The sequence below is a fragment of the Microcebus murinus genome, chromosome 11 (genome assembly GCF_040939455.1).
Source record: "Microcebus murinus isolate Inina chromosome 11, M.murinus_Inina_mat1.0, whole genome shotgun sequence".
NCBI lineage: Eukaryota > Metazoa > Chordata > Mammalia > Primates > Cheirogaleidae > Microcebus > Microcebus murinus.
This window is the reverse complement of record NC_134114.1, coordinates 86,893,680-86,914,777: the sequence shown is the minus strand read 5'-3', so window position 1 is coordinate 86,914,777 and position 21,098 is coordinate 86,893,680. Positions and strand designations below refer to the sequence as shown.

Sequence of the window (21,098 nt, the reverse complement as noted above, 5' to 3'; positions counted from 1 at the left end):
TCTGGAAACCATGTAAATATTCTGTCAATCATCAAATGTTTATCCACTAGTGTTGTTAGTATACATTAATGATTTTTTAGCTCTAGCATCCCTCAAATAAATATCAAAATTCTGTTAGAAAAAGCTTTCTCTCTGCCTCCATTCATTTATTTATTTACTTATTTTTTTTTATTTTATTTTATTTTTTTTTTGAGACAGAGTCTCGCTCTGTTGCCTAGGCTAGAGTGAGTGCCATGGCGTCAGCCTAGCTCACAGCAACCTCAATCTCCTGGCTCAAGCAATCCTTCTGCCTCAGCCTCCCAAGTAGCTGGGACTACAGGCATGCACCACCATGCCCGGCTAATTTTATATATATATATATTAGTTAGCCAATTAATTTCTTTCTATTTATAGTAGAGACGGGGTCTCGCTCTTACTCAGGCTGGTTTCGAACTCCTGACCTCGAGTAATCCGCCCGCCTCGGCCTCCCAGAGAGCTAGGATTACAGGCGTGAGCCACCACGCCTGGCCAATTTACTTATTTATTTATATCACTATGGACTCCAGATTTTTATTTCATTCAATGGGTTATAATCCATTACTATCATCATTTTTTTTATGTCCCAGATTCGGCCAGTGAGAACCCCTTTGAGGAGGCTCTGTGCCCTTTTGACATGTTCCCTTCATTCTTTGAAGACTTCCCTGTTTTGTGGCAGAAGATATTCCAAGTTTATCTTGTACTTTCCCATCTTCAACCCTGGAATCAGTCATGTCTTTGTGAAGCCATTGTTATTCTTATTGGAGGATGATGGTTTTTAGAAACTAAGACCTGGGGTACTAGGTGTGTTTATTGGTATTGGGATGTCATTACTTCTGGCCCTCTCTCAGCTGGCAACTCTAGGAAATATATATATATATATGTATGTATACATAGGCATCCCCCCTTACACAGACACACACAAAATCTATATTTCTGTATCTGTTTATCTTTGTATGTATTATTATATAACAAAAACTGTGAGTCCATACTGATACCTCAAATTTCAGTTTAACACTGCCGGGTTCATTTTAACTTTCCTCCTTTCATTTGTCAATCCATTCTCTGATAGTGACAAACCTGGCTGCTCTTATATTGGTTCTTTTTGTTTTGAGTCTTTGGAGATATAGTCAGAATTAATATATTTAAGAAGCACTTGGTTTACTTCTTTTATTTCCCCCTTTAATATGGTATATTTTCCCCCTTTAATAGGGTTATATTATTTATTTGAAGTACAGTTAGGTTACTTGTTTCTGTTTGGATCCCCCCATTTAGGCACCCCCCCCCAACTTTGTCAATTTGATTTATTTACTTAATATGTGAAGCATTAACTTGGTTCTGAACATCAGAAGTATACAAAAAGATATATTCCTGCAGTGGCTTACACTTATAATCCTATCACTTTGGGAGGCCAAGGTTGGAGGATTGCTTGAGGCCAGGAGTTCCAGACCAGCCTGAGCAAGAGCAAGACCCCGTCTCTACAAAAAATGTAAAAATTAGCTGGGTGTGGTGGCATTTGCCTGTAGTACCAGCTACTCAGGAGGCTAAGGCAGGAGGATTACTAGAGCCCAGAAGTTTGAGGTTGCAGTGAGCTATGATGACACCACTCCAGCCCAGGTGATAGAGACACTGTCTTAAAAAAAAAAAAAAAGTGTGACTCCCTCTTTCTGTTTTCCACCCCTTTCCGAACCCCCATGCTTACCATCTTGTTCCCATTCACTCTGTAAGTGACTTTTCTCATTATTTGGTTTATCTTTCCTATATTTCTTTTTAATGAGAATACCACACTTTTTTTTTTTTTTTTTTTTTTTTTTTGCTTTTTGCTTTTCTGTTTTATTTTTTTGAGACAGAGCCTCGCTTTGTTGCCCAGGCTAGAGTGAGTGCCATGGCATCAGCCTAGCTCACAGCAACCTCAAACTGCTGGGTTCAAGCAATTCTGCTGCCTCAGCCTTCCGAGTAGATGGGACTACAGGCATTCGCCACCATGCCCGGCTAATTTTTTCTAAATATATTAGTTGACCAATTAATTTGTTTCTATTTATAGTAGAGACAGGGTCTTGCTCTTGCTCAGGCTGGTTTCAAACTCCTGACCTCGAGCAATCCACCCACTTCAGCCTCCCAGAGTGCTAGGATTACAGGCGTGAGCCACCGCACCCGGCCTATTTTGCTTTTTTCATTTAACAATGCAGCTTGAAAAATCACTCCTTATCAGTTCAGAGAAGTTTTCCTCTTTTTTACTGTTTCATATTACTCCACTGTATGGAGGTGCCATAGTTTTTTCAACTATTCTATCTATAGAGCATATATTTTGCAATTATAAACAATGTTGTAATTAACCTGCATATATATTTATGTATTGTTAGAGGTATATCTTCAGGGTAAATTTCTGGTAATGGAATTGCTTGATCGAAAGGTAAATGCATGTGTAATTTATTAGATATTGTTCATTTTCTCTCCAGAAAGGATAGACCAGTTTGTTTGAGAGTGCTTGTTTCCATATAGCCTTGCTAATGGAATGTTATGCTGTTTCTATTTTTGCCACTTTTCTGGTGGTTGAAAAATAATATTTCTGTGTCTTTTTAATTTACATTTCTTTTATTATGAGTGAGATTACCATTTTCTTAACTCAAGGTCCATATAAAACCAGGCTGCAGGCCAGATTCAGCCTTTGGTCTATTGTTTGCTGACTCTTAATTCTATTTTGGGTTTTCTTTTTTTAGGCAGTTCAATTTTGTGATCACTTTTTCTCTGACCTTCTTTATTTCATCTCATTTTTAGTCTCTTGGCTGTTTTCTTCATTGTCCCTTATATAGTATTTTCATTTGAGATTATTATTCCTTAGGCATCCTATAGTTTAGTCTTTGTTTCTTAGATTACTTTGTCTTTTTTTCCCGCATATCTGTTTTGAAATTATTTTTTTCTTTATACTGTTTGCTCATTTGTATTTAATTTTTATTTCCTTTTTATATTCCTATATGCTTGTATGAGTATATGTAACTGAGTTTGGAGTGCTTTATTACAGTTTTCTTCTGATTTTTCCTGTTTGGGGAGGATGGGGGACAGATTTTCATATACATAAGTGCTTTCGTTCTGTTTGAAGTGTTTTCATCTCAAAGTTACTTTATATATAGGTTTGTCTCTTTTTGTTTAGTAATTTCATGGATTTTGTTTTCTTATAAACATTTCTAGTTTAAAGGTGCCATTTTTCCAATGCCACAAAATATGATTAACGAGTGGCTTTTTTAGTGGTGAGGAATGGTTGTGTGTTGTGTGGTTTTCTGCTAGGAGAGGGGCTCTCTTGTTTCTCAGGTCTCTAAATTTTGCTCTTTTGAGTTTTCCACTGTTCCCTGTTTTTCAAAGGGCCCATCTTTCTTCCTTCCTTCACCAGAAGTTATACCCTTTGGGCGCTGTCCACTTGACATTTGCGCAGTCTTTTAAATTCTTTCTCTATAGTCAGTGCTGTTTTACCAGGCCTCCCTCAGTACAGGCTGTCCTCACTTTGCACGGTAGTTCTTGACCATAATGATACCCATGCAAGCCCAAATGATGCAAAGTGATTTTAGTCATCAATGGGAAAAATTATGATTGCTCTGTGACATTTAAAAATTTTTTGCCAAAACTTTAAAAACTCTTTCTGTCAGATGTAAATGTATAGAGAATTTTTTAAATAGTAAAATCAATATTTAGTACACTGTTATTTAAAACATTAGAAATATTGAGAATTAAAGTGTTTTATTTGTTTATGCAATGCTTTGCCTTCTCATCTTATAATTTATGATGTGGAGAGAGCATCTTTTCTGTGTCTTGGCAAATGATCATACTCTTTCAAAATTTGTATTAGCTTCCAGCATTTTATCCTTTGTATTTTTAATGTTGTAAAATATATCTGAAAATTCCTTTTATGTGAGTTTTTCTGTCAGTAGCAGTTCTCTAGCACATCTTCATCTCTTTCATTACAACCCCTTCCTTTGTTCATTTTACCTTCACTTAGTTCTTTTTACTGCATATCTAGAGTCTAACAACAGCATTGTCAACATTCCCATGATAGATATTTCTTCTATAACTCTGTTTGATTTCAATTTCATTTCCAATGTTACAGTTTTTATTTCTTTACTGCACTTTTATCTTTGGTGGCTGGTACCTCCTTTTAGTTATACCTTTTTATAAAATGTCATATGGATTTATCACAGAGAGACAGCGAGACAATGCAACCACACCCCTTTGCTCTTCGAACTGATAACATGTGCAGTGACCAACTACTAACAGACTTTGCAAAAAGTTATATGATTGGTCACTGATAGTGATGCACATCTGTTATTTATGTAGTGATTTGTGGATTGAAGAACTAGCAAGTTTTGTAATTTATGCAATTATAGTTAATATACCATGGTTACTGAAATTTGAACCATTTTTATTATTTAATCCATAGTAACTGGAATTTGTGCATGTTGGAACTGCAAAATGAGGACTGCCTGTATTTTCACACTTAGGGTGAACTTTCTCTTTTAGGCAGTGATTTTAGACCAGTCTAAATTAGATTTTTGATTTTAGATCAATCAAAAAATCTAGATTAGCTCTTCTGTCTCTTATAGTTTTTCACAAATCACCCTTGCTCTCTGCAAAGATAGTCACAGATGTGAGAGATGACTTGCTGGGATTTGATGTTTCTTTTTCTGTAGACAGACATTCTGAAGCTTGAGTTTGTCTTCTTGTGTTGCTAAGGTTTGCATTCTGTAAGTTTTGTTCTTACTGTGTTTTGATTTTGATTTTGGAGGCTATGTGGGGAAATTTAATTTTATTCTTATTCTGCTTTCATTTTGCAGGATATTTGAGGAGTTTCAAATTAATAATTTACCATTATTCTCAGTGACCCTAAACTGCCTCAAAATATTAATAGATTTGTTTCATGTTTGTAAAGTTCTGTAAGTGCAAAATCTTTAAATTTTCCTCCAATTCATACATTCTTGGGATGGGAGAGAGAGGTGTAAGAGTCAGCTTTTTTTAGGTAGAAATTGAATATCTAGGTACCAGAATATGTAGGTACCATCTTTGAATAATCTATTCTCATCATTTGCCTAGTATATGCACTTAGTGATTTGACTCGGTGAATAAGACAAGAGCAGGTACTTGAAAATACCTAATTCTACTTCTCCATGAGCAAAAGTGCATATTTTGGAAGATATAAAGGAGAAATAAAATTAGAAAAGAAAAATAGTGCAGTGGCAACTAATGTATTCATTTATTGTCATTATCTTTCTATTAAACTGAACAGTGTTTTTCTTTTTCAGTCCTATGACAATGGGCTGGCACAGGGAGCTGGACTTGAATCTCATGGTAAGACATCTTAAAATAAATGAACATATAGTTTCTGTTGTTCCTTTAAACAACACCTTGGTATTTTCAGTATGAAGAACCTCAGAAGTTATTTTCAACTGTTGGTGCATCCTCATTATCTTGTTGCTTTCGTGTTTCTCTGTGTTGACAGCATTTTGTCTATTTGAATCCTCTTAGGTCAGTAATTATTCAGAAATCATTTAGGACAAAATGTTCATACAATATTTTCTAGTAATTTATTCAAATGTTATCTATATGAAAATATCTTGGGATTATTTCTTAAGCCATTATTAGAAAACAACAGGTTTTCTTCTTTGGCATAACACTAAAAGGCTAGACCAAATAGAGGCAGAATATTAAATATAAATCAATAAATTCATGAAGAAATGAAAACTTTCATTTATCTTGTTTAATATAATTATCCTTGGTCATAGTCTTAAAACATAAAACATTAGCATATGTTCAGTACAAACATTCATACAGTCTCTTCTTTCACATTTTTCTCACTTTGGGCAGAACCAGAAGAGTAAGATGATGATAGTCACTAAGTTTGTCAACATATCAACAGTCTGAACTCTCTCAAATTGAAATTTCCATTCAGAAGTAAATAAGCTTCCATTCTCCTTTTCTAAAAAGAAAGAGCCCAAATCAGGGAGGCCCTCTGAGTGAACTTCAATTTCTCCTTCATCACAGCAGTTTTTTGTGTGATCATCTGTTATCTCCACCCATTGCTAGTATAATAAAGTAGAAAGAACAGATAAGTGTTTAGGTTTCAGCCCTGATATCAGCTGTGTTACCTTGGTACCTTGCTTACTCTCTCTGAGGTTTTCCTCATCAACAGCAGAAATAATTACATCTTTCTTTAGGATTATTGCTAAAATTAGAAGAGATATGGGGGGAAGTAGTTTCTAAACTATAAAACATGTATAAAAAGGCCGGGCGCAGTGGCTCACGCCTGTAATCCTAGCTCTCTGGGAGGCCGAGGCGGGCGGATTGCTCAAGGTCAGGAGTTCAAAACCAGCCTGAGCAAGAGCGAGACCCCGTCTCTACTATAAATAGAAAGAAACTAATTGGCCAACTGATATATATAGAAAAAATTAGCCGGGCATGGTGGCGCATGCCTGTAGTCCCAGCTACTCGGGAGGCTGAGACAGAAGGATCGCTCGAGCCCAGGAGTTTGAGGTTGCTGTGAGCTAGGCTGACGCCACGGCACTCACACTAGCCTGGGCAACAAAGCGAGACTCTGTCTCAAAAAAAAAAAAAAAACATGTATAAAAAGATGTTTTTAACATGTATTCCTTGACTCCATATCCTTGTATTTCCCCTAGGACTTTGTCCTATCAAGTATTTCCTTGTTCTCTTGCATATTCACTCCTTCCTTCAATTTAGATTATTTGTAGAGTGTGTGTCTCTAATGGGTATATAGAAGACTGTCTTGGGTTTTCCACTGAAGCCATACTATAATTATGTTACCATAATTCTTGTGTGTGCCTGAGTCTATATGAAATTGGAGGTGGGAGGAGCTGGCGGTAGCAGTTATGTTAGTGGTCATGACCACATGATCAGGAAGGATATAGTTGTTGTACAAAGAGGAAATCTGGCAGCTGTAAGAATTTCTGAGAAGACAGGATTCTGGTGCTCACTATTGTAGATGGTATTAATACACACTTTGGCTGAGGAGACACCTCACCTCACCTGCACAGGAAGACCTGTGGGACAGGAAATTGGGATTATGTTCTCTGGGATATGAAACCAAGAGGGACTACCCAATTATGTTACTAAGGAAAAAATCTTCCTGAGTCTTGCAGCTCATGATTTTGAGTTGGTATAACTTGAGTAGATTGTACCCGTCAGGATCGTAAGTGATAAACTGCAGTTCATGCCCAAAAGCCTGTATCTTTCTTTTATTTATAAATTTTGAGCCGGGCACGGTGGCTCATGCCTGTAATCCTCACACTCTGGGAGGCCGAGGCGGGTAGATTGCTTAAGGTCAGGAGTTTGAAACCAGGCTGAACAAGAGTGAGACCCCCGTCACTACTAAAAAATATATAAAGAAATTATCTGGACAACTAAAAATATATATATATAAAGAAAAAATTAGCTGGGCATGGTGGCACGTGCCTGGAGTCCCAGCTACTTACTTGGGAGACTGAAGCAGGAGGATCACTTGAGCCCAGGAGTTTGAGGTTGCTGTGAGCTAGGCTGACACCATGGCACTCTAGCCCAGGCGACAGAGTGAGACTCTGTCTCAAAAAAATTAATTAATTAATTAATTTTGCATGGTAGGTTTTGAGGCCCAAAGCCCTAGAGGAGGGCTTTTTAAGATTGCCACAGTATTAGTATGCCTCAAATAGGTTATAGATATGCAAAAATATTGTTCCCTCAGCCTTTGGAACAACCAAACAGGACTTGGGTATCTGGAGCCCCCAGTAATGTTGCCTGTGGACAGAAGCACCTTCTTAATATATACCACATTATGCCCTACTAATATCAAATATTATAAGTTTCTTAGTGTGCTATGAGGTTAGGTAGGCCAGGAAGTATTATACCCTACAGGACTTGAGAATAGCCTTTCTTCTCCCTCTCATCACTATCTACACTAGCAAGTGAAACCTCTTCTTAAAAAGTAGTCCTGCAATTTGGCCACCCTATCAAGTCATTGTGTTCTCTCTTTCTCTTTTTATTAATCTTTTTGGAAAAGTGGTCCTAATATACTGCTCACCTTTCTTCACAAATGGCTTGTTCTTTAATTTTCTATGTAAGCCTTCAGCAACTTACGAAGTTTCTCTTTTAAAGTCATGAATAATCTACATTTCAAATACAATGTCTCTTCTTTTTTTCTTTTTGGCAGAGATGGGTTTTCAAATTAGTTTTTTAAGAGTTTTATGTGAAACAAAGAACTCTAGGAGCAATAGGTTGTTGGTAAATGAATTTTAAACATAGACTTCGTAATGTTTTTAGTTACTCAGAGCTCAGACTTACTTCTGTAGTTATTTTCAAAATCAGATGATTTGGACAAAGTAATGTTTTTACTTTGAACTGTGCCAGCTTGCTTTTACTTTGAACTGTGCCAGTTTGCTTTAAAGAATCCTAACAAATAGTTTGAAGAGTAATACTTAAATGTCTCTTTTTACTTATCAGTAGTTTTAAAGATTATATACTGTCTATTAGAGGCTTTATATTTAGTGATACAATAATACTTGAAGTCATGGCCAGGTTTTCATGAAAGAGAAACTGAAACTAGTGAGTCATTGAAATGGAAATAAGATTGATAGTTTTTTTGTTTGTTTGTTTTTACTTTTCTGTTTTAATTCACTCGAGACTAACATAGAACTAACATAGAAGTGACAGTAACACTTTTAATGTGATAGCTGCCTTAAGTTTTCTAGAGGGAATGCTCACCCTTCCTTTGCCAGAGAATACATTCAAGATTTATAGCACCTAAAGAAAAGTTAGGGCATAAGAAATATTAGGAACAAGCCATTTACACTGCTGGAATTAATAAAAATCATTATGTAAAGTTATAATTGGAAATCCAAGTATTTTCAAATTGTTTAGAGTTGACAACAAATAGTGTCAGTGGAAAGTGTTTCTTTTCTTATATGGAAAAATACTGACTTTCTAGTTTACTGATTAAAGTACTTTTGTGAGTGTTTCAGTTTCCTATTGCTGCTGTAATGTTTTACTACAAATTTATGAGTATAAAACAATGCATTTATTCTCTTTACAGTCTGGAGACCAGAACTGTAAGTCTGAAGTGAGACTTACAGGGCTAAAATCAAGGTATCAGCAGGACTGGTTCCTTGCCAACAAAGGCTCAAGGGAGAAATAGTTCCTTGTTTCTTCCAGCTTCTACTAACTACTGGCATTCCCTGCCTTTGGCCACAACACTCCTAATCTTTGCCTCCATAGTTATATTATATTGCCTCATCCTCTCTTTTAGTCTTACCTCCTTCTGCCTTCTTAAAATGACACTTGTGAATACACTTAGGGCCCACAAAATCATTTAACTTAATCACATTTACAAAGCTACATTCTCCATTTAAAGTAACATTTATAGGTTCCAGTAATTAGGATTTGGAGATTTGGGGAAGGCATTATTCAGCTTACCACAGCTGGATACATTTTAAAGTCATATTGTGCATCTACTTTAATATTTTCTTTCCCTCTTCCTCTGTCTCCTCCCCACACCCTCATACTTTTATTCCTTTAAATTCTTAAGCTGAAAACAAACAAAAAAACAAAAAAAAATCTTAAGCTGATCTGCATATCAGCTTCTTACTTGTTTTGTTATATATGAGAACATTTGTTCATAGCTTCAGGAAGATGGGACCTCAATTTATAAGCAACATGCTGTCTTTAAGGGACTTAAAACCAGACTCAGATAATTGAGTCCTGGACAGAGAGTTAGTAGTCCTATATTTTAGTCCCAAATGTATCATTAACCATGTAATTTTGAATAAATTCCTTAATCTTGTTCTATGTCTTTCTTTGTTTTTTAAAGTAAAATGTTTCTTACGGATTTAAATTATTTTAAATTCTATTTTGTCAAATTGATATTGAAGACTTGTGCTTAGTGGTTATTTTTAAATTACAGTTGTCTTTTAAATTTTAATTTTATTTCATTATTTTCTAGAATTATTTAACCACTTTTTTCCTCAACTATTTTGTACCATTTTCATCGGCATCAAATTTGAAGTTTAAAGCATTATGTGGTTTTAATTAACAGGAGGATCTACTTTTTGTGGCATTGCATCACTATGTCTGATGGGTAAACTAGAAGAAGTTTTTTCAGAAAAAGAATTGAACAGGATAAAGAGGTGGTGTATAATGAGGCAACAAAATGGTTATCATGGAAGACCTAATAAGCCTGTAGACACCTGTTATTCTTTTTGGGTGGGAGCAACTCTAAAGGTAAGAGAAATATTAAAGATGAGAAACCTGTATTCTATGTTAATATAAATTATGCTAAAAAGTTTTAGTCTTCATAATATACATTAAATATTGTTAGGTTTAGGCTACAGAGTTTTTTCTGTTACTCCACCAAAGTAAGTCTGTATGGTTTTTCCATAATATTAAATTATCTCTTGTGCTATTTGAAAGTTTCCATTCTTATAAAACTCAAGTGACCCAAAATTTGAGTTTTATACTTACATATAACTAGATATATCTACTTTCTTGTAAGTATATGGTCATAAAAAACTTGTTACCGATACTGAGCAGTAGTTCATGTAGAGCTAACTAAAGACTAAAACTTTTTAGCATAATTTTTATATTTCACATCTGTCCTAGTGCCAGTACCATACTGCTTTAATTACTGCAGCTTTGTAGTAAGTTTCAAAGACAGGAACTGTGAGACCTCCGACTTTATTCTTTTGTAAGATAGTTTTGGCTATTTGGGGCCCCTTGCAATTTCATATGAATCTGATGATTGGCCTTCCTATTTCTGCAAAAAAGGCTATTGGAATTTTGATAGGGATTACATTAAGTCGCTTTGGGTATTATTGAAACCTTGACAATGTTAAGTCTTCCTATCCATGAGCACAGGATGTGTTTCCAATTTTATAGGTGGTCTTTAATTTCTTTCAGCAATATTTTGTAGTTTTCAGCATGTCTTTCACCCCCTTGGTAAGATTTATTTCTTAAGTATTAATTCTTTTAGGTGGTATTAGAAATGGAATTGCTTTCTTAATCTTCTTTTGTATTATTAATTGCTAGTGTATAGAAACCCCAGCAACTTTTTATGGAATGGTTTTAGCAGCCATTAACTATCATTGTCTAAACCAATTGTCATTAATGAGTTGCAAATGGTGGTATTCTGTCATTCCTTCTGAATTAATTTGATAGCATTTTTATATAAAGAAGAATTTTGCCTTACTCTAAGGTATTGTTTGTACCGAGAAGGTCAGATAAATGCTTAATTCTTTCTCTTAATTTTAATAGTGTTCAACAAAATGAGTTGGTTCCCTAGCATCCCCTCAAGTTTTTCAATGAAATGTTAGGCTTTATGGGGTTTTTTGTTATTGTTGTTTGAGAATTATTGTGAACTCATAGATTTTAACATTTTATATGTTTTAGTCCATTAAATTTTTATTTTTAATGCTCAAATTGTACCATCTTTAGCCAGTAGAAGCCCCTTTAAGTTGGTTTTTGAGTCTTTTTGCTATGACCTTGGTAGTCTATGACAGCTTTTGGAAGGCAACGATTATGGGAGGCTGAGGTGGGAGGATCGTTCAAGGGCAGGAGTTCGAAACCAGCCTGAGCAAGAGTGAGACCCCGTCTCTACTAAAAATAGAAAGAAATTAATTATCCAACTAAAATATATAGAAAAAATTACCCGGACATGGTGGCACATGCCTGTAGTCCCAGCTACTCAGGAGGCTGAGGCAGGAGGATCAGTTGAGCCCAGGAGTTTGAGGCTGCTGTGAGCTAGGCTGACCCCATGGCACTAGAGTGAGACTCTGTCTCAAAAAAAAAAAAAGATTCTAAAGAGTCTCGTTCCTTATATTCTGTTAATTAAATCAAAATAAATAAGTTTATTTATTATTTGTACCATAACTTTCTTACAGGTTTAGCTTTTTTTTTTTTTTAGAGAAATAATGCTTCTTCATTAATCACTAATATCTTCTGTGGCTCTCTTTAATTCATTAACACACTTTAAACTGCTTTGTATCCTCAGACATTTCTTGAACCCTCTTAACTACTGCTCATCCCCCCCTTGTTCTCTTCACAGTTTGATTTATTCATCTATTTTTAATTTTTTTCTTTTTAATGAAATTTTGAGAGAAAAGACAAATGAGTTTTTTATGTTGTAATCATATTTGTCTTACCTGATTTAAAAGCTATATTTTTTTACTATTCTCAAACAAAACTGTCTTTAGCATTTGGTTAATAATTTTTTTGTGCTTTTTTGAAATATTTTTAGTTTAAGTTATTACCAGTGTGTAACTAATAGCTCAAGAGCTTATAATAAGAGTTAAAATATGGGTAGATAAAATTGCAATTTTTTGAAATGACTGAGTAAATTGGAGAAATTGTCTTTTGAATCTAGCTTAATGTGATGCAGAGAGTTTAGATGGGGCCTGGTTCAGAAGAAAGAAATAGTTAATGGGTCAAGAAAAGGAGAGTAGATTTGATAAGAAGACAGGCTGGGCACAGGTGACTCACTCTTGTAATCCCAGCACCCTGGGAGGCCTAAATGGTATGATCACTTGAGGTTAGGAGTTCAAGACCAGCCTGAGCAAGAATGAGACCCTGGTCTCTACGAAAAATAGAAAAATTAGTCAGACGTGGTGGTGGGTGCCTGTAGTCCCAGCTACTCAGGAGGCTGAGGCAGGAGGATTGCTTGAACCCAGGAGTTTGAGGTTGCTGTGAGCTACGCTGATGCCACAGCACTCTACCCCGGGAGACAGAGTAAGACCCTGTCTCAAAACAAACAAAACAGATTTGACGACAAGATAAAAAAAGATAATGTGGTTGACCTGTAAGTGCTGAAGTCCCCAAAGACTGGCTCTGAGCACCTTGGCTAGGAAAAAGCATATCTAAATGATATATATCTGAAATTTGAGCCAAAAGTCAATATGCAGGTTATATGTCAGTAAATTTTTGTCATGTCATTTCAGCTTCTGAAAATTTTCCAATATACTAACTTTGAGAAAAATAGAAATTACATCTTATCAACTCAAGATCGCCTCGTAGGGGGATTTGCCAAATGGCCAGATAGTCATCCAGGTAATTATTTTCTGTATGAACCTAGAACAACTTTTATTTCTTCAAGCATCTTTATTAGAAAAGTCACATGATAGAAGATACAGCCACAATTGTAAAGTTACATTAAATAATATGTGTTTTAAAAAGTAGATTGTTTAAGCTTAAGATAGATTTAGAGTGTTAGAGGATATAAAAGAAAGAGTTGTTTATCAAGATGTATTGGTATAGTGTATATATTTTCCCAAATATTTCATTTAGCAGTGTTTTATTTCATTTGTAGCAATAAGGCAAATGGTCTGAGTGAGCCCTTTCCAAAATAGGGAATTATTTGGCCCATCCAAAATCATTAGGATTATTAACTGACTTGAACTAAGTAGTCTAAATTACTCTCAACCCCAAAGGGAACCAGTTTATTATTTTCAGAAGTCATTAAATAAAAATCTCAAATCATGAATAGAGGTGTTTCTCACTGCCCATACTCTTGTTCTCTAAATTTCAGCAGATTCAGGTAACTTTTTTATATGACTGCCTTGCTGTTTGAACTCTCACCATGCACTATCTAAAAATCAGTAACTGACGAGATTCATATAATATGAATGGCATGACACTCAAGGTTCTCCCCCAAATTTGGCTCTTCTCCCATCTCTAGCATCATTCTCCAGTCTACGGCACCCCCTCTTATATTTTCACCTTCAGCAAAATGAGCATTTACAGTTTCCCCATAAAAATCAGTATGAAAGTTTGTTAAAATAATTCAGAACACTGATATTTTTGATAAGCAGTTATCAAGGAATTAGCTATCCATATATGAAACTAGATGCAAGGATTGATTATGCAGCATTGCAATAGAATCATGGCTTTTATTATCAATCTAGAAAGTACCTCTTCAATTTGTCTCCTATCATAGAACTGCTATGGTTGGATGTGTACTTGAATCAAAATATAAATAAGGGGCTCATGAAATCATATTTTTGTACCTGAAATGAAGAGAAATATTTTTTCACATTCATATTTGCCTGTATTTTCATGTAAAACTTCCTTAGGGAAAAAAAAAGTTCAATGCTTTCAGAGTCATAAGCCAAATTATGTTTTCACAAACTAATTTCTAAAGCAAATCATATTTTGAAATTCTTGGTACCTGTAACACATAGCTATAAATATAATAGAAAAATGCCTCAAAAAAACAATTATTTTTTTCAAGATGCCATTTTTTTAATCACTATTTTAACAAGTGATGAGAATAGGAAGATAGGAAATCTTAAAAAGCATTTCTTATATAAACTTACTTGAAATACATTATTTGCAGTAGCTTTTTTAAAAAGAATAATGTATCTTTTTTTTTTTTTAATTCCAGAGGATGTCCCAATGTTAGTAAATAGTTCCATTTCTTGTCCCTTCTGTGTCTATATCCAGTTACAGTCATTGTTCAGTACAACACATGTGAGGCATTTGAAATTCCTCAAATGTCAAGAAACGCTAATTTGTCTCTGGCATACCAAACTTTTTAAGGGCAGAGTGTTTTCTATAATGGTTACTACAGAATGTTTGCTGATTAATTTTTAGTTAACCAGAACCAAACATTCCATAGGTATTCCAGGTAGCTGAGGTTTACATCCATAAGGACATGATACCAGCGATAGAAAAATTTCCTTTTTGAGACCTCAGCCACCAACACTCCTCACTACCTTCTTGAAAATGTAAAGTGAAATATTACTTTGGACAGAAATTTTTTATATCCAAACTACTGTTATTTAGAAAAATCCTTTTTAACTTGATACTTAAAAATTTTTTGATTTTTAATCATCATCACATCTATTTGAGATACCTTTAAACTTAATTACACTTAAATTTTTTGTAAGAGTTGCTTTCAAAGAAAAAAAAATGAATTTATTTCATTTATATTAAAAAACTTAGTCCAGTAGTTTTTGAGAGAAAATTCTTAAAGCTTTTTGCTAGGGAGATCAGTGGCTAACTTTAACATTTGTGTAAATATTGGGATGTAATACTGACTTTTCACGGATACATTGAAATGTTTTTCAGAGCCTACACACCAAAAAGCACAGAAAGTTTTTGTGTGATAAACTCAATTTATGTGGACAGACCTGTTCCCAGAGCCTTTAGAAAACTCATTTTAAGGAGATTCTTTAAAATGGGCTTATTCGTAGTTTTAGTAAATCCAGTAGTAGATATGACACAGAGATTTTATATACATTTATGAAAGAAACTTCAAACGAATGATGTTTTATTATGAACTAAAAATATATTTCAACATCTAAAGTACTTGAATATATACCACCTACAGATGAAGAGGTTTTCTTGGGGGGTGGGTGGTTTTGTTTTAACTATTTGAGGTTTGAAACAATTTAGTTCTAATGTCACTGGCTTTTCCAAAATTCCTTTAGAGAAAAAAATAAGTTTTATTTTTACTTTATCCAGAGAGATTTTAATCTTACACAGTTTCTATTTTGTTATTATAGCTGTATATTATATTTCTTTATGTTGCATTTTTTTCTAGAAAAGTTTCCTAGTTTTTAGAAAATAAAGCTTAATGTTGCTTTGTGCTATTTGTAATTTTAGAATAACTATATGGAATGATGTAATAGTACAGGGGAAATCGCGTTCATTTTTTGTAGTGTGTAAATTAGAGGAAAGTGAGCCAGAAGAAATCTAAGCATTTTCTGAAAAGGCCTAAAAGGGGGTAAACAAGGGCCTCCATTAGTGAAATAACTTTATCAAAAATAACACAACTATTTGTCATTTCTTTTTGGAAAAGTAAATGATACGTATGTAAATAAAACTTTTTCTTTAACTCTTTTGACAACATTTGACTTGGTAAGATGTTTTGAACTTTAAAAGCTCTAGAGGCCATAAATATTAGCCAGTTCAAAAATAGAAAAAGTTCTTGACTGCTGTAAAACTTTTTGTAGTGTTCCTATAACTACATAGCTCTGAGCTCTTCAGAAGTCCATATAAGTCTCTCAGGCAGGCAATGGCCATGTGATTTCAGTGGCCACTTTAATAGCAGAGGGTTCCTGCCCCCTGAAATATGGGAAACTAATGAGACCAGTGCAGAAGTGTTACGATATGAGCATTCATGTATTATTATAACCAATCAGAATGTGAGTTTGTTTTTATTTCCAGATAGATATTTTTAGAATGACTGACATTACCCTAAATAGGAGAATTAAATATGGTACAGCATTCCAGAATGGATTATTTTTGTTTAGGCTCCTTTCATTTAACACAATGTTAGGATAGTACTATATATGGTTTAGGAACTGTCAGAGGTAAAACTTGGGGGAAGAAGAGTATTGCTACTTAGATTCAGAGTTTTGTTTTCATTTTTAAGAAAATATTTTTCTTTAATGATATAGAGTTAAAGCTGTTTGTTTCCATTTTCTATAGTAAGCAAAAGGGAAAACTCACTAAAAAGAAAAGTCATTTATATTACTACTACTCTTTCTCCCTGTCCTTAAATCACAGAATTTATTGGCAGAGTCCTCTCTTCAACTGGGAAATGTGTTCCTTTAATACTATTTTCATGAATAAAAGATTTTATTTTGATCATCTGATTTTTTTAAAATTACTATTTGAAACTTTTAGAAAACAAATATTTCAAAAACCATATTTAGCATTTTTCTAAGTTTATTTTTAATGTAATGATAGACTATTAGATGTGTAGCTAAAATATTTTATACATGTATAAGAATGCCTATTAGCGATTTTTTTTTTAATGCCTCATTTCAGATGCTTTGCATGCATACTTTGGGATCTGTGGCCTGTCACTAATGGAGGAAAGTGGAATTTGTAAAGTTCATCCTGCTCTGAATGTAAGCACACGGACTTCAGAACGCCTTCTAAATCTCCATCAAAGCTGGAAAACCAAGGACTCTAAACAGTGCTCAGAGAATGTACATATCTCCACATGACTGACTTCAGATTGGGAGGGTGGGGGGATTTGTAGCGTAACTGTAGCTCCAGGTTAAAAGCCATGTATAACCACCGTGTGCTCTTTTTTTAAGAGGTAGAGTCTTACAATCAAATCTTGTACTGATGTCACTTTGGGATATAGTCTTGAGCCAGTAACTTTTTTACTGGGTTTCAAGAAAATCTTTGTTGAAGTTTGAACCACGACTCTGTAATGGTTCTTAAATGTTTATACTGTATTTCTAAGAAGTTCTTTGAGGCAAATTAACTGTATGTATGTAGGTTATCTTTTTAAAAACTCTTCAGTACAAATTGTATCTTCTTATAAAATGGACACAAATCTTAAAAACAAGTTTACACTTCATATAGCATTGATAATTTTCAGGTGAACACTTAGTGATCATTTAAAAAGCTTGACAGCTGGTGGTAGAAAATTTGCTTTAATGAATTAAGTATCTAGGATCATTCTTTAGAAACAGATCCCATAATTTTTTTTAAAAAAGTGAATTATTTTGTCTTATTAAGTAAAATGTGCCAATTAAACTTGTGTGGCCTATATAAATGAATTAACTTCATAATAGGAATAAATAGGCTTAACTAATATGATAGTTTTTTAAAGGGAGATTGTTTTAAGAGGACTATTATGAGGGAAAGGTCATTTAACTGTATGTGATTGTGAATGAGCAAGTTTTATGCTGTGTGGGTCATTTATCTAGACATTGCTGTGGTGAATACCAGTTATGTTTGATTTTAATTTCAAATCATTAGTTGTCCTTTATTTTCTTTTTCTCTTTTGCTTTCTGAGAAGAAAACAATCTTATCTAGAAGAAAAGATATTTAGTGTTTTTATTTTTCTGGGATACATGGTATTATAAATTGTTCTTTCATAACTGAGTTATTTTTAGCCATTTGGATTTTTTCTTTTTTTAGTTTGTTGCCCTCAACCCTATAGCTGCTCTAATTTCAAACTAATAATTTTGTAAGTTTTTTCAAATTAAATAAGTAAAAAATTAAATACAAAAGTAGAACCACTCAAGTAAACTCAGTGTTTCAACTCTATATATGGTCATTTATATTTTTATATTTTTAGGTAAGTGGAAGGGAAATGTAACCATTTAGAGGGTAAAAACTGGTGTTTTGTTTTTGTTCATTGTTTTTTTTTCCTTAAGTCTATGAACTAGCTAATTATAAAGGAGATAGTGTCAAAACTCTTCATTTATAATCAATTTATCAATAAATCACATCTATCACCTGCTCAATGACATTCATAGGTAAGAGTCTAGTGCTAGAATAGAGAAAAATCTCACTAAAGGAGTTGGGTTTCAGTTAGTCTTGGTGGTAGTAAATGTTGAATTCTACAAGCATCAGTATAAAAACTAAATTACTAGTACTATTTAGGTATTGTAATATTTTAAATTTATTTTCCTTTCCTAAATTAGGAAAATTATTGTAAAATAACAGTTTTTCCCATAGGAAACCCTACGTACTTGGAAAAACGATTCATTTATTATTGGCATACTTAGTTTTAAACCTGAGTTTGCCAAAGTCAACTGTATTTTTTTTAATTAGAAATAAAATAAATCATCTGATGGTGGGGTGGAAAATAAGCTTAACAACAGATGTTACCCTTCTATGAGTTATTCCGGTTGCTTCTATTTAAATGGTGACAAATTAAGACATCCATATCTCAAACTAAGTCATCTTTTAGACATTGGGAGTTAAAATAGTTTATATGTAATGGCTTTAGGACTTTCTAAAAAGCCCAAGTTGTTTTTCCTAAATCACCATCAATGGTTAGAAGGTAAGAAAAGTAGTAGTAATGACTATATTCAGAGATGAAAGAGAAGAATTTCTATCAAAAACTATTTCATAAATATTTTCTAACTCATTAAATAATAGCATGAGAATATAAATTATAGTATGATAGTATGATTCCAATTGATATACTTGTGGGAGACTTTCTTGTGAAACTTTGTGGACCAGCAAATGTCTATGTTCCACAAGAAGATATTGACCAAAAAATAGTAGGCTGTTGTAAATTATGGAGACACTATTCCTAACTTTTCTAAATAGTTACTTACAAAAAAGTATTTATTAATAAAGTAAATTATAAGCAATATTTCACATATATATTTTGTTCCTTACCAGTAGTGATATAATGAGAAAGGAAATACAAAGTCCAAAATCTCAAATCTATTTTCTACTGTCTCATATTTTCCCTGACTTCCCCCCCCCATAGTATTTTTAGGAGATAGGAACAGCTTCGTTTTGAGTATCTGCATAAAAACAAGGTTAATCAGGTCATACAGCATGATTTAACCAATTATTCATCAACAGTGTTTTTAGATTTGGCCTATAGTATATATGTTTTTATTAGCTCTTTAAATGGTTATTTATAACTATTTAATCTAAATTCAAATAGAAATTTTGCTGACAGTGATACATAGTTTAAAAGCTGTTAGACCTGATAATATTTAAGATGCAGTTAATGAACAGATGCTCTGGAATCAGATGACCAGATCTGCCCATTCAGCAGTGTGATCTTGGACTCTAACTCTCCCATTGGTAAAATGAGGCAATTAGGTTTCCTCCTGGGGTTGAGAATTAAATGAGATAATATGTATAAAGCACTTAACATAGTGCCTGAAATACAGCAAATTCCTAATTATAGTTTCTGTTATAATCATAAAATTGTTATTGTAATTAACCTATTTTCTACACTAGAAAGAGTTCTTAACAGAGATTAAACTCAGGGAAGGTGATGACAGCAGTGTAGTTTTTGAATCTCCCCATAAGAATACAGAGCAACTAGGATAGCCACAGACACTATCTGCAGAACTAGAAGACAGGGTATCTCCATGAACCTCAAAATACAAGTGAGAGCAAACCACTGACCCACATAGTTTCAGCATCTGTATGGGAAGAAGTGGAAGGAAAGCAGCTGGTTTGTGACAATCCTGCAAATTGGAGAACTGTAACACTGCCCACAGTTTCTCACTACTTCAGTGCAGTGGGCCAGCCTGAGGACAGAAGCTGTAACTGGGAAAAGTTCTACAGAATCAAAACAATATGATATGGTCTGATGATTGTGCTACAGCAGATGGGCCTTACACTGTATACCTCTTAAAGCTAATGAGACAAAGCCTAGCGCTAAGGAGAAACTGCTAGAATTAGAATCCACATTGGGCAGGATGGGTATGATAGGACAAAAGAAAAGTCCAGATAAATGTTGGTAAGAAAGACCAATATACATAGACATTGTGTGTGTATGTATATCACACACACATCTGAAATGACTGTGAAAAAGAAAAGGGAGCTTTAGGGACATGAAGCTAGAAAAGTCATCCACCAGCCACCCCTCCCTCATAAAAGTATAGGCAAACTCATTTCACTTAAGGTGAAAAAAGCAACTGAGCCAGGATTACAGTCAAATTCCATTCAAAGTTAGTATAAGAAGTAAGAGAATAAGCAAATCAACATCCCCACAATGAAAGCACAACAGAGAGACATGACCCAAGACAGATGAAAACCTAATATTTCCAAAAAAATGAAAAAACAATTATGACAGGAAATGTATTTAGTACTATATCAGTAAAAGTAGGGAAAGATGAAAATAAATGACCAAGTCTTAAAAACTGGAGTAAAAAGCAAATCAAAAGAAAGCAGAAGGAATGATTTAGTAAAGATAAAAGCAAAAAGTAATTACCAGTAGAAAACCAAAATATTATACAGCCAATAAATAAATCCAAAAGTTGATGCTTTGGCAAAGTTGGTGGTGGGAGGTATAGGAAGCTCAGTGAGATAGACAAACCACCAGCTAACCTATTTAAGAAAAGGAAGCACACATACAAAAGTTTAAATGACAAGGGGGAAATAAGGAAACCAGAAATTTTTAAAAATTGACTACTTTGAGCAATTTTATATAATCAGAAAATTGACTTTTTTGAGAAAAATGCAGATTGCCAAAATTTAGTAAATACAGAAAGTCAAAAAAGTAATCCTTACAAAATAAAATATGAGTGTAAAAAATAAATAAGTACTGGCCGGGCGCAGTGGCTCACGCCTGTAATCCTAGCACTCTGGGAGGCCAAGGTGGGTGGATTGCTTGAGGT

General features: G+C 34.0%; 1 protein-coding gene across 3 annotated transcripts in view; it reads left to right on the top strand.

The window, feature by feature from the left end:
* Nucleotides 1–20,839, top strand: part of PGGT1B (protein geranylgeranyltransferase type I subunit beta) — a 46,101-nt gene extending 25,262 nt beyond the window's left edge. For all 3 annotated transcript variants that reach the window (XM_012763730.3, XM_076008280.1, XM_076008281.1), the window contains 4 exons: nucleotides 5,304–5,349; nucleotides 10,079–10,263; nucleotides 12,972–13,080; nucleotides 16,807–20,839. In XM_012763730.3, coding sequence (XP_012619184.2) covers nucleotides 5,304–5,349; nucleotides 10,079–10,263; nucleotides 12,972–13,080; nucleotides 16,807–16,988 — 522 coding nt within the window. In that variant the 3' untranslated portion in view covers nucleotides 16,989–20,839. The remainder of the gene's footprint in view (nucleotides 1–5,303; nucleotides 5,350–10,078; nucleotides 10,264–12,971; nucleotides 13,081–16,806) is intronic.
* The last annotated feature ends 259 nt before the right edge of the window (nucleotides 20,840–21,098 follow it).